The sequence below is a fragment of the Phyllobates terribilis genome, unplaced genomic scaffold (assembly GCF_046119375.1).
Source record: "Phyllobates terribilis strain yellow unplaced genomic scaffold, ASM4611937v1 Scaffold_1__5_contigs__length_1240528914, whole genome shotgun sequence".
NCBI lineage: Eukaryota > Metazoa > Chordata > Amphibia > Anura > Dendrobatidae > Phyllobates > Phyllobates terribilis.
In genome coordinates, this window is record NW_027362761.1 from 173,772,539 (window position 1) to 173,787,124 (window position 14,586).

General features: G+C 44.6%; 1 protein-coding gene across 3 annotated transcripts in view; it reads left to right on the forward strand.

The window, feature by feature from the left end:
* FXN (frataxin) overlaps positions 1-14,586 on the forward strand; it is a 110,422-nt gene that overhangs the window by 12,781 nt on the left and 83,055 nt on the right. For all 3 annotated transcript variants that reach the window (XM_073652600.1, XM_073652610.1, XM_073652620.1), the window contains exon 2: positions 279-370. In XM_073652600.1, the coding sequence (XP_073508701.1) occupies positions 279-370 (92 nt within the window). The remainder of the gene's footprint in view (positions 1-278; positions 371-14,586) is intronic.

A 14,586-nucleotide genomic window follows, 5' to 3' on the forward strand; every position in this document is an offset into this window, starting at 1 on the left:
CCCCTATGCTTTATCATGCTGAGGCTACACCTGGGCACACTAGTGTTGCATAAATGTGGACTGGTGTCACGTCAGATTGCAAACACATTGATAAGTGACCAACATTTTTCTGACATATTTGAGTTCATCAACAAAAAATAGTGGTGTTGTGTGTAAATACATTTTTAAATCTGTCCCTCAGGGTACATTACTTCTAAATAGGCCTCAATTGTAACTTCATAACCACAGAAATGTATGTAAAGTGGAAAACTTGAATTACAATTTCTTTTTCTTTCTAGAGTCAGATATGTTCACACCTGCAGGTACAAGCTGTCCACAACAACGTTTTACTAGCTATAAGCAGAACAGCCGGGACACTGACGAGTACCAGGTACAGTAAATTTGGGGTTTCTTTTCGTGGTTATGTCACAAAATTGATTTGAAGGAGGTCAGTCTTTAAAAGGAGTTTTCCCAATAAATACATGTATCACTTATTAAAAGGAGAGACGATGAATGTATGCTCATGAGACCACACTGATTCTGACAGTGGGGGTCCCAATCTTCTGTGTGTGTGAATGGAGCAGTGGTGTGCACCCCTTTATTGTTGCAAATAATATGTATTAATCTACTGAGCCAGGGATTTATTCTGATTGTAAATTTAGGTCCCATTTGTACAGGCCGATAATCTGAAAGGAGCATTGATAATCGTGTAGTCAAACAGGCCGCCAATCTCCCATTAAACAAGCAAAATATTTATTTTTAAGCTTACTTAAAAATGATGTGTAAACGTGATATACTGCCGATAACATTATGTTCTATACACGGACATATCATATTAACAACCGTTCTGTGTGCATGTGAGTGTGGTCGGCTTGTCAGGCCTTTAACAACCAACTTGCAAGTTGTTTAACGGCTGTGGTCAGCCAATCTAAATGCAGCATTAGGCCTCTTTCACACTTCGTGATATTTCCGGTACTGGAAAAACCAGAACCGAGATATCCTTGTCCGTGTGTACCTGTGTGGCACCCGTGTGCCGCATCAGAATCACATGTACCCCCGCCTGGGAATCAGTGGTAGAGTTTGCACTGTTCCCAAGCGCCTGGTGCTGAATGCATCTCTCATCATTGTTCCCTGCTTGCGCTGCGATCAGCAAAAGCAAGGGACAATGTTGAGAGAATTATTCTGCCCTCGCTGTCTTCAACAAGTGTAAAATTAAGAATAAAATAAAAAACACATTATACTCACCTTTACACCTAATTCCTTGAAGTCATTGTCCCCTGTAAACAAACCAAAAATAAAAAAACACTATCACTCACCTGTCCGAAGATGAAATAATGCAGTGTCCCTTGTCGTAATCCATCTGTGTGACAATTCTTGATCAGCATGTGTGGTGGATTGAGGTGATTGCACATGCTGAGGAGCAAGGGAGAATGATGCGCTGTAGCCATAACGAGTGGGCCCCTGAACTGCGCTGAGCTCTCTGAGTGACAGGACACCGCTCAGTGAGCTCAGTGCAGTAAAGATGGATTACGGCGTGGGACACTGGATTATTTCATTTTCGGACAGGTGAGGGATATTGTGTCTTTTTATTTTTGGTGTTTCAGTTGTAAAGGTGAGTATGTGTTTTTTATTTTATTCTTATTTTTACACTTGTTGTAGACAGCTGGAGCTGAATACATCTCTCAACATTGTCCCTTGATTGTGTTGATCTCAACGCAAGCAGGGGACAATGATGAGAGATGCCTTCAGCACCCGGCAATGGAAACAGTGCTAATTGTACCGCTGATTCCCAGGCGCCGGTACGGTCCACACAGGTGACACACGGATGTCATCAGTGTGCACGTGTGTGGGACGTTTTGCAGCCCGTGCGGCGTGCCAAAAACTGATATGTCTGCGTGTTTTGCCCACGGACACACGGTCCGTGGAAACACACTGACATGTGCGCAGACCCATTGATTTGAATGGGTCTACGTGTGTAAGTGTCTCCAGTACATGTGAAAACTGACCCGTGAATGAGGCCTTAGGGTCAAGTAGGGAGTGGCTAAAAGGGCAGAGCCTGAGAGAATATGGTTAGAGGCAAGGCTGTGGAGTCGGTAAGCCAAACCTGCGACTCCGACTCCTCAATTTCCCTTACACCGACTCCACGACTCCGACTCCCACATATATTGCTTATATTTAAGTGGAAAATTTATTGTAGTACAATGTGAACATCAGACATTTAATCATTTTTATGATATAATAATCAAGATATTTAGATAGAACATAATATATTTATTGGAATACAACTTTAAAACACAAAAAACTGTAATAAATTGTAAATATGTAATACACTATGTAATATCGAATATATATATATATATATATATATATTAGTACAGACCAAAAGTTTGGACACACCTTCTCATTTAAAGATTTTTCTGTATTTTCACGACTTTGAGATTTGTACATTCACACTGAAGGCATCAAAACTATGAATTAACACATGTGGAATTATATACTTAACAAAAAAGTGGAAATAACTGAAAATATGTCTTATATTCTAGGTTCTTCAAAGTAGCCACCTTTTTGCTTTGACTGCTTTGCACACTCTTGGCATTCTCTTGATGAGCTTCAAGAGGTAGTCACCGGAAATGGTTTTCACTTCACAGGTGTGCCCTGTCAGGTTTAATAAGTGGGATTTCTTGCCTTATAAATGGGGTTGGGACCATCAGTTGTGTTGTGCAGAAGTCAGGTGGATACACAGCTGATAGTCCGACTGTTAGCTGATTTTTTTCTTGCCATAATACAAATTCTAAGTAAAGAAAAACGAGTGGCCATCATTACTTTAAGAAATGAAGGTCAGTCAGTGCGAAAAATTGGGCAAACTTTGAAAGTGTCCCCAAGTGCAGTTGCAAAAACCATCAAGCGCTACAAAGAAACTGGCTCACATGAAGATCGCCGCAGGAAAGGAAAACCAAGAGTCACCTCTGCTTCTGAGGATAAGTTTATCCAAGACACCAGCCTCAGAAATCGCAGGTTAACAGCAGCTCAGATTGGAGACCAGGTCAGTGCCATACAGAGTTCTAGCAGCAGACACCTCTCTACAACAACTGTTAAGAGGAGACTTTGTGCAGCAGGCCTTCATGGTAAAATAGCTGCTAGGAAACCACTGCTAAGGACAGGCAACAAGCCGAAGAGACTTGTTCGGGCTAAAGAACACAAGGAATGGACATTAGACCAGTGGAAATCTGTGCTTTGGTCTGATGAGTCCAAATTTGAGATCTTTGGTTCCAACCACCGTGTCTTTGTGCGACGCAGAAAAGGTGAACAGATGGGCTCTATATGCCTGGTTCCCACCGTGAAGCATGGAGGAGGAGTTGTGATGGTGTGGGGGTGGTTTGCTGGTGACACTGTTGGGGATTTATTCAAAATTGAAGGCATACTGAACCAGCATGGCTACCACAGCATCTTGCAGCGGCACCTTATTCCATCCGGTTTGCGTTTAGGTGGACCATCATTTATTTTTCAACAGGACAATGACCCCAAACACACCTCCAGGCTGTGTAAGGGCTATTTGACCAAGGAGGAGAGTGATGGGGTGCTACGCCAGATGACTTGGCCTCCACAGTCACCAAACCTGAACCCAATCGAGATGGTTTGGGGTGAGCTGGACCGCAGAGTGAAGGCAAAAGGGCCAACAAGTGCTAAGCATCTCTGGGAACTCCTTCAAGATTGTTGGAAGACCATTTCCGGTGACTACCTCTTGAAGCTCATCAAGAGAATGCCAAGAGTGTGCAAAGCAGTCATCAAAGCAAAAGGTGGCTACTTTAAAGAACCTAGAATATGACATATTTTAAGTTGTTTCACACGTTTTTGTTAACTATATAATTCCACATGTGTTAATTCATAGTTTTGATGCCTTCATTGTGAATGTACAATTTTCATAGTCCTGAAAATACAGAAAAATCTTTAAATGAGAAGGTGTGTCCAAACTTTTGGTCTGTACTGTATATATTATATTGTAAGGTAGCGCTATTCACCACCCTGGGGTACTCGCTTCACCGGGTCAATTAAAGCACACATGCAACGTTTTTCCAGTAAATCACAGTCCAGCAGTTTATTACATATCATAAACTGCCTATAACATAGTCCATCTCAGTGGCTCGCAGGAATGGTACACATATAATATCCAAGAGCCTTTCCAGTGATAGATATGCCCACTTGGCTCTAGATACAGCCTCAGCAAGGTAACAATATCCACCTTTGCTGGGTCTTAGTTGCTTGTATCAGCTCTGTTCTGCCACAGCTGTGGCTTTAAGGCTTCCCCGTTGTGGCCTCCGGACCACGTGCCTTCCAAGGCTACTGGTATCTCAACCACAAGGATCCAGCCACTGCCTTCCAGGCTAGTGGAGTCCCACACAGAGACCAGGCCTCTCGCCTTCCAAGGCTACTGGCATCTCAAACACAGGGATCCAGCCTCTGCCTTCCCGGCTTCACCAGGCCTCTCTCTCTCTCCCAGTTTCAAAACCACCAGGATTTATATATCCTTCTGTACACACAGGACTTGTGATGATGTCACAGTCATGTGATCAGTCACCTGAGGGGGAGGTAAATGGTCAGCCAGAACACACCCCCTGGACATTTTAGCAATGCAGCAAGCCGCTGCATTACATATCCCCCCCTCTGTTCAAACATGTGGGGTTAAACACATAATATACACAATCATTATAACCCACAGTTCACACAGAGACCATGTACTTGACATTTGCGCTGCTCAGCCCCTGGAACATTAGTCATCAACATTAGCCCATTCCTTAGGTACCTACCCTCTGTCATTGTCACAAACTTCATCAAGTCACATTTCTGAGTCTTAACCTTGTCAGACCTCCCCCGCTCCCAGCGGTCAGTCGTAACCTTGTCAGACCTCCCCTGCTCCCAGCGGTCAATACAGCAGTGTGACTCACTTGCCCTTGTATCTAAGTTCAGGTCTGACTTCGTGCTGTCCCGTACTCTGTTGGGTCGTTTGTATAGGCCTCTCAGACCTGAGTTACTGGAGGTCTCACTACCTCTAAACCCACGCCCACTATCCTCAGGACATCTTGAAAGGTCTCTAACTTCTACTGTAGCCGTCCTATTATTTGAAGGGCCCTTTCTCTGTCTGGTCCCACAACTTATAGACGGCTGCCTTCTTCTGCTGCTCAGACGATGCTGTCTTTCCATTCGCAGTCTGGCGAGATTCAACTGTTCTACCTCTCGCAGGTAGGTCACTCGGTACTCCATCAGCATGCGTATATATGCAAGATTTTCTTCCGTTCCGACAGCGGAGAATGACACCATGCGGTCTTCATCTGGTATCCAGTCCTGACGATCACGTGGACTGCTTACTTTCATCACACCAGACTTCTTTACCATCATTTGCATGGTTCGGCCACTTCTCCCAATGAGCTTTCTTACCAAAGCATGAGGCACCCGGATGACTTCTTCCCGCAGACTTTGAGCTTTTCTCATAAGCTCCAGTTGTCTAATGGCTTGTTCCATTTTCAACCGGACAAACCTCTTCGTGTGAACACATCGCTAGTGCATGTCACTTAGGATAGCCACCCTCTTCACTGTGAGTTCGGTTGTGGACAGGACCACCAGCTGTTTAGCTTCTGAGGTCGAGTACACCTTACAGGCTCCCACGGCCTTCTTAAACTCTTCATGCACTGACTCTCTGGTGCATTCTTCTCTCAAATCTTCGGGTACATCTATGAGACACTTGTACCGAGACGTTTCTGTCTCACCAGTGGTCTCCAAATGATCATCTGGCTCAGGTTTCAGGGACAACTGACTTTCAGCTTCTTCACCCTGCAGAGTGGTCTCAATCACTCGGCGCTTATGCTCTGCATCCGCTTTATCATCCTCTAGTTTTTCCTTAACCTTGAGGAGATCCTCATAGTCTCTCTTAATTTGTTGCAGATCATTACTGAGTTCACTATACTCCTTCTTGGATTCACACAGCTCCCGGTTGAACTGTTCGCACAGTCGTTCTAGGTTTTGATCACGTCTAAAAACTTCATCCTGCAGCGCCTCTTTTAAGGCAAACAGCTCTAATTGTACCAGGGAGAAACGATCTTTCATCTCGCACAGCTCATCTTCAAACTTTGCTTTGTCAAGCTCCAACTGAAAAACCTCCTCTTTATTTTTCTGGAATTTTTCCTTCCAATTGTTGACTTCCTTGCTGCTTTCCTCCAGTTCTCGCTGTAAGTTCCTCACAACCTCACAAGGTTTTTCCTTAGTTGCTGCACGTCACTCTTATACTGCTGCCTGACAGGCTCCAGCTCTTGGTCATGATTGGCCACCTCATCCTTCAGGGCTGTCGGTTCCTGATCCTTCTGTCTCAGTAGTTCATCCTGCTTGTAACTAATCTGCAGAACTGCACCTAACTCTTCCTCCTTATCTTCTACTTCTAAAGGAGGATCCACACTTGGAATAAAGGCACACAACATTGCATTTTCTTTATTTGCCCTTTCAGCAAAGTCTACAGGAGCAACTTTTTTGTGGCCCTTGCGCCGTCGACGACGAGAGGGGGGCTTTCTCACCTCGTCTAGCTTCTCCTGACTGAACTCTCTTTCTACTTTCGTAGTGTCACCATCAGCTATGGGGTCTGTGTCACTCCCCATGGTGTTGTGGACCAACAAGTCACCTCCCACTTTGACGTCAACCCCTTCTACTGGAGCTACCCCTTTATCAATGGTCAAATTGTCATTTTTAGGCGGTACCAACCCACAACCAGTAACCAATTTTGGTTTTCTATACTCCACGCCCTTTTGAAACTCCGCCCCCTTTTGAGACTCCGCCCCCTTTTGGACAACCACACCTGTTGGGGGTACTTTAAAAAAACAAAAAAAAAACGCAATAGTCTTAGGACCCCGTTCACAACATATCTTACTGCCTCCCTGTGATAGTACCGGCGCCACAGGAGAACTCAACGAATGGTCTGCTGCCACCTTTCTGTAAAGGGCCAACAGCTCCTGCCCTTCCTATACCAAGACCTGTTGTCGTTTCTCAAATGCCTGCTGCGAGTCCTGTTGTCGTTTCTCAAATACCTGCTGTTGTTTCTCAAATGCCTGCTGCGAGTCCTGTTGTCGTTTCTAAAATACCTGCTGTTGTTTCTCAAATGCCTGCTGCTGCGATTTTAACAGGCACTTTAATCGTTCAACTACTTCAGTCTCATTTGCTGCTCCCTTCACAGCCATCTTTATCAGCTCCTGCATTTCTTCAGGAAACTCTATTTTGCTGCAGACCGTTTGCAGCCGGTCATCTAACCACTTCTCCATTCCGTCTGGGGATACTGCTCCATTCATAGCCATCGCGGTACACTGGTCACACTAGACACTTCACACCGCTCTCCTCGGAAAATTTTCGTGGCCCCACCAAGCAACAGCAAACCAGGTTTGAGTGCGACGACAATTTTCGTAACCCCGCTGAGTTACAGCCAGATGCTTTAATCTTCGTGACCCCGCCGAGCCACAGCAAGATGCTTGCATCCACAATCGTCGTCCTGTGCCGTTACCCCTAGCAACCAGGCTGCAGTTGCCCGCATTCTCCACCACATGTAAGGTAGCGCTATTCACCACGCTGGGGTACTCGCTTCACCGGGTCAATTAAAGCACACATGCAACGTTTTTCCGGTAAATCACAGTCCAGCAGTTTATTACATATCATAAACTGCCTATAACATAGTCCATCTCAGTGGCTCGCAGGAATGGTACACATATAATATCCAAGAGCCTTTCCAGTGATAGATATGCCCACTTGGCTCTAGATACAGCCTTCAGCAAGGTAACAATATCCACTTATAGCGCCGATTTACCTTTGCCGGGTCTTAGCTGCTTCTATCAGCTCGGTTCTGCCACAGCTGTAGCTTTAAGGCTTCCCCGATGTGGCCTCCGGGCCACGTGCCTTCCAAGGCTTCTGGCATCTCAAACACAGGGATCCAGCCTCTGCCTTCCAGGCTTCACCAGGCCTCTCTCTCCCGGTTTCAAAACCACCAGGATTTATATATCCTTCTGTGCACACAGGACCTGTGATAATGTCACAATCATGTGATCAGTCACCTGAGGGGGGGGGTAAATGGTCAGCCAGAACACACCCCCTGGACATTTTAGCAATGCAGCAAGCCGCTGCATTACTATATATATATATATATATATAATATATATATATATATATATATATATATATATATATATATATATATATATATATATATATATACATACATCACACATATATATATATATATATATATATATATATATATATATATATACACATACATCACACATACAGTACAGACCAAAAGTTTGGACACACCTTCTCGGTTAAAGATTTTTCTGTATTTTCAAGACTATGAAAATTGTACATTCACACTGAAGGCATCAAAACTATGAATTAACACATGTGGAATTATATACTTAACAAAAAAGTGTGAAACAACTGAAAATATGTCTTATATTCTAGGTTCTTCAAAGTAGCCACCTTTTGCTTTGATGACTGCTTTGCACACTCTTGGCATTCTCTTGATGAGCTTCAAGAGGTAGTCACCGAAAAAGGTTTTCACTTCACAGGTGTGCCCTGTCAGGTTTAATAAGTGGGATTTCTTGCCTTATAAATGGGGTTGGGACCATCAGTTGTGTTGCGCAGAAGTCTGGTCGATACTCTGCTGATAGTCCTACTGAATAGACTGTTAGAATTTGTATTATTGCAAGCAAAAAGCAGCTAAGTAAAGAAAAACGAGTGGCCATCATTACTTTAAGGAATGAAGGTCAGTCAGTGCGAAAAATTGGGAAAACTTTGAAAGTGTCCCCAAGTGCAGTTGCAAAAACCATCAATCGCTACAAAGAAACTGGCTCACATGAGGACCACCCCACGAAAGGAAGACCAAGAGTCAGCTCTGCTTCTGAGGATAAGTTTATCCGAGTCACCAACCTCAGAAATCGCAGGTTAACAGCAGCTCAGATTAGAGGCCGGGTCAATGCCACGCAGAGTTCTAGCAGCAGACACATCTCTTCAACAACTGTTAAGAGGAGACTTTGTGCAGCAGGCCTTCATGGTAAAATAGCTGCTAGGAAACCACTGCTAAGGACAGGCAACAAGCAGAAGACACTTGTTTGGGTTAAAGAACACAAGGAATGGACATTAGACCAGTGGAAATCTGTGCTTTGGTCTGATGAGTTCAAATTTGAGATCTTTGGTTTCAACCACCGTGACTTTGTGCGATGCAGAAAAGGTGAACGGATGGCTCTACATGCCTGGTTCCCACCATGAAGCATGGAGGAGGAGGTGTGATGGTGTGGGGGTGCTTTGCTGGAGACACTGTTGGGGATTTATTCAAAATTGAAGGCATACTGAACCAGCATGGCTACCACAGCATCTTGCAGCGGCATGCTATTTCATCCGGTTTGCGTTTAGTTGGACCATCATTTGTTTTTCAACAGGACAATGACCCCAAACACACCTCCAGGCTGTGTAAGGGCTATTTGACCAAGGAGGAGAGTGATGGGGTGCTACGCCGGATGACCTGGCCTCCACAGTCACCAGACCTGAACCCAATCGAGATGGTTTGGGGTGAGCTGGACCACAGAGTGAAGGCAAAAGGGCCAACAAGTGCTAAGCATCTCTGGGAACTCCTTCAAGATTGTTGGAAGACCATTTCCGGTGACTACCTCTTGAAGCTCATCAAGAGAATGTCAAGAGTGTGCAAAGCAGTCATCAAAGCAAAAGGTGGCTACTTTGAAGAACCTGGAATATAAGACATATTTTCAGTTGTTTCACACTTTTTTGTTAAGTATATAATTCCACATGTGTTAATTCATAGTTTTGATGCCTTCAGTGTGAATGTACAATTTTCATAGTCATGAAAATACAGAAAAATCTTTAAATTAGAAGGTGTGTCCAAACTTTTGGTCTGTACTGTGTATATATATATATATATATATATATGTATATATATATATATATATATATATATATATATATATATATATATATATATATACACATACATCACACATATATATAATATATATATATACACATACATCACACATATATATAATATATATATATATACACATACATCACACATATATATAATATATATATATACACATACATCACACATATATATAATATATATATATATACACATACATCACACATATATATAATATATATATATATATACACATACATCACACATACATATATATATATATATATATATATATATATATATGTGTATATATATATTATATATATATATGTATATACACACACATACATCATATATATATATACACACATGCATCACATATATATATATATATATATATATATATATATATATATGTATATATATGTGTGTATGTATGTGTGTGTGTATACACACACACATAACATATATATATATATACACACACACACACACATACATCACATATATATATATATATATATGTGATGTATGTGTGTGTGTGTGTGTATATATATATGTTATGTGTGTGTGTATACACACACACATACATACACATATATATATATATATATATATATATATATATACAGTGCCTACAAGTAGTATTCAACCAACCCCCTGCAGATTTAGCTGGTTGACACATGCGGAATTAACTTGGCATTGTGACATTTGTACTGTAGATCAGCCTGGAAGTGGGAAATGCACTGCAGCAAATTTTTTTTTTTTTTTTAAACGTTAAAAGTTAATTCAGAGTGTCATTTATTATTCAACCCCTCAAACCACAAGAATTCTGTTTGGTCCCCCTAAAGTATTAAGAAGTAGTTCAGGCACCAAGAATAATGAGCTTCACATGTGTGGATTAAAGATCTCTTTTGCCAGCCTTTTCTGACTATTTAAGACCCTCCCCAAACTTGTGAACAGCACTCAGACATGGTCAACATGGGAAAGACAAAGGAGCATTCCAAGGCCATCAGAGACAAGATCGTGGAGGGTCACAAGGCTGGCAAGGGGTACAAAACCCTTTCCAAGGAGTTGGGCCTACCTGTCTCCACTGTTGGGAGCATCATCCATAAGTGGAAGGCTTATGGAACTACTGTTAGCCTTCCACGGCCTGGACAGCCTTTGAAAGTGTCCTCCCGTGCCGAGGCCAGGCTTGTCCGAAGAGTCAAGGCTAACCCAAGGACAACAAGGAAGGAGCTCCGGGAAGATCTCATGGCAGTGGGGACATTGGTTTCAGTCAATACCATAAGTAACGTACTCCACCGCAATGGTCTCCGTTCCAGACGAGCCTGTATGGTACCTTTACTTTCAAAGCGTCATGTCAAGGCTCGTCTACAGTTTGCTCATGATCACTTGGAGGACTCTGAGACAGACTGGTTCAAGGTTCTATGGTCTGATGAGACCAAGAACGAGATCTTTGGTGCCAACCACACACACGACGTTTGGAGACTGGATGGCACTGCATACGACCCCAAGAATACCATCCCTACAGTCAAGTATGGTGGTGGCAGCATCATGCTGTGGGGCTGTTTCTCAGCCAAGGGGCCTGGCCATCTGGTCCGCATCCATGGGAAGATGGATAGCACGGCCTACCTGGAGATTTTGGCCAAGAACCTCCGCTCCTCCATCAAGGATCTTAAGATGGGTCGTAATTTCATCTTCCAACAAGACAACGACCCAAAGCACACAGCCAAGAAAACCAAGGCCTGGTTCAAGAGGGAAAAAGTCAAGGTGTTGGAGTGGCCTAGTCAGTCTCCTGACCTTAACCCAATTGAAAACTTGTGGAAGGAGCTCAAGAATAAAGTCCACATGAGACACCCAAAGAACCTAGATAACTTGGAGAAGATCTGCATGGAGGAGTGGGCCAAGATAACTCCACAGACCTGTTGTCACGGGTGTGTCGCCACGAAGATCGTCACGATTACACAGCCTGACTTCTCGCAGCTGAGTTTTTGGTGCTTTGTGTTTTTCGGCAGTGAGGGAGTTAACTCTCTCTCTCTCTCTGTGCTAGACAAGGTCCAGCCTCGCCCAGCTGCAATCAATGCTGCTGTAGTGGGACTCCTTCAAATGCCTGCCGGTCTGTTAGGGAAGTGTCGGTGAAAGCATTTCATGCAGACTAACAGAGCGGATCGTGGTATTTGGAGTTTCAGAGCTAAGTGCATTTGGAGTGTTTTTTCCCTTCCTCGCTTTATCATTTATCTCCTTTCCCGTTGGTGTTCCCTCTGTTGTAGTTGTGTAGTTTTTGTATGCAAGGTGGTTTTGGTTTTACCCTTGTACTGTCTCGTTCGTCTAAGTACTGAGTGTGGGCATATTATTACCTGTCCCCTTTTGTTGTGATCAGGGGTCCTTCTCAGGACTAGATTACTTAGGTGCAGGGATCCTCAGGAGGTAGGGGTTACGCTGGCGGCCTGGACCTCTGTACCTTTAACAGTACCTCCAGGTAGAGGGATTAGTCAGGGCCCCAGCTTAGGGTCAGCTTAGGCCCCCTACCTCCAGTACACAGAGACAGCGTGACATTTTCACCGACCACTTAGATTTTCTCCAGCTACCATGGATCCAGTAGCCGGTCTAGCTCGGCAGTTGCAGAGTTTGTCCATGGAGCTGGCGGACGTTAGGTCCAAGGTTTTGTATCCTCAGGAGCAAGCCGGACCAGAACCTAAAGTAGCTCTCCCTGACAGGTTCACTGGAGGGCGGAACAAGTTTTTTGTTTTCCGGGAGGCATGCACGCTGTACTTTCGGCTGCGGCCTCGGTCATCGGGGAGTGAAGAACAAAGAGTGGGAATTGTCATCTCGCTCCTACAAGGGGACCCACAATCTTGGGCGTTCTCTCTTCCCCCGGGCTCCCCGGCTCTCCAGTCAGTGGATAGGTTTTTTGCTGCTCTGGGTCTTGTATATGATGACCCGGATCGGATCTCCCTTGCTGAATCTAAGTTACGCAGGATCCAGCAGGGAGATCGTCCGGCGGAGGAATTCTGTTCGGAGTTCCGTAGATGGGCCACTGACACCCAGTGGAATGACCCGGCTCTTAGGAGCCAGTTTTGTCAAGGTTTATCCGACAAATTACAGGATGTGTTGGCACAGTATGACTCTCCTGCGTCACTGGAAGCCGCTATGGCCCTTGCTATTCGCATTGACAGACGGCTTCGGGAGAGGTGCGGGATAACTCCAACCCCTGTGATGACTCCACCTCCTACAAGGTCCCCTCATATGGTGGTTCCCCTGGTCAGTCCAGAGGAGCCTATGCAATTAGGAGGGACATCATTTTGGGGGAGGGGACCGGTGGTGCGCCATAAGACAGGAAGGTGTTTCTTCTGCGGGAGAAAGGGACATTTTATTGGGGGGTGTCCATCCCGTCCCTTGCAGAGTGAAGAGTCGTCGGAAAACTGTTGATCCCAGGTTGTGTGGTGGACGGCAATCTGGGAGTAGGTATTTCGTCCCTAGGTTCGTCTCAGTTTCTCGTTCCGGCGGAGGTGGTGGTGGGTACGAGAACTGAGAGGATATCTGTTCTTCTGGATAGTTGGGCCGGGGCTAATCTGGTGGACGCTCGGTTTGCCCGGGTTCAAGGTATGCGATTGAGTGAGTTGGCTAAACCCATCCCCATATTCTCGATCGATGCCAGGCCTCTCGGTCAGGGAAGTTTTTTGCAAGCTGTGCATAACGTAAAACTTCAAGTGGGGGCGATACATAAAGAACTGTTGTCTTGCTACGTGTTGGAGGGTCTTCCCACTCCTATAGTGTTGGGCCTTCCTTGGTTAACTAAGCATAACCCGGTTATTAATTTGTAATCCAGAGAGATAAGCCAATGGAGTAAATTCTGTAATAAAAACTGCATGAATACGGTCATCGGTGCGGTTACTCCTAGGGTCTTACCTCCATTTCTGGCGGACTTTGAGGATGTATTCTCGGAGAAAGGGTGTCAGGAACTACCTCCTCATCGCGAGTATGACTGTTCTGTAAACCTGCTCCCTGAGGCCAAGTTACCTAAAGCTAGGTTGTATAACCTTTCTGGTCCTGAGAGGCAGGCCATGAAGGATTATATTTCAGAAAGTCTGGCTAAGGGGCATATTAGACCTTCATCTTCACCGGTGGCCGCGGGGTTCTTCTTTGTTAAGAAGAAAGATGGAGGCCTACGCCCTTGCCTGGATTTCCGTGAACTTAATCGGATTACGGTCCGAGATCCGTATCCGCTCCCACTTATTTCCGATCTCTTTAATCAGATCGTGGGCGCCAAATGGTTCTCTAAGTTGGATCTCAGGGGGGCGTACAATCTGATTAGGATGAAGGAGGGGGATGAGTGGAAGACGGCGTTTAACACTCCGGAGGGGCATTATGAGAACCTTGTCATGCCATTCGGTCTGACTAATGCCCCGGCGGTGTTCCAACACTTTGTTAATGACATTTTTCGCCGCCTGGTGGGACAGTTTGTTGTCATATATCTGGATGATATCTTAATTTACTCGCCGGATCTGGTGTCTCATCAGTAGCACGTTAGGCAGGTGTTACAGATCTTGCGGGATAATAAACTGTATGCCAAATGGGAAAAGTGTGTGTTCGCCGTACAGGAACTCCAGTTTTTAGGCTTCCTGGTTTCAGCGTCCGGTTTTCGT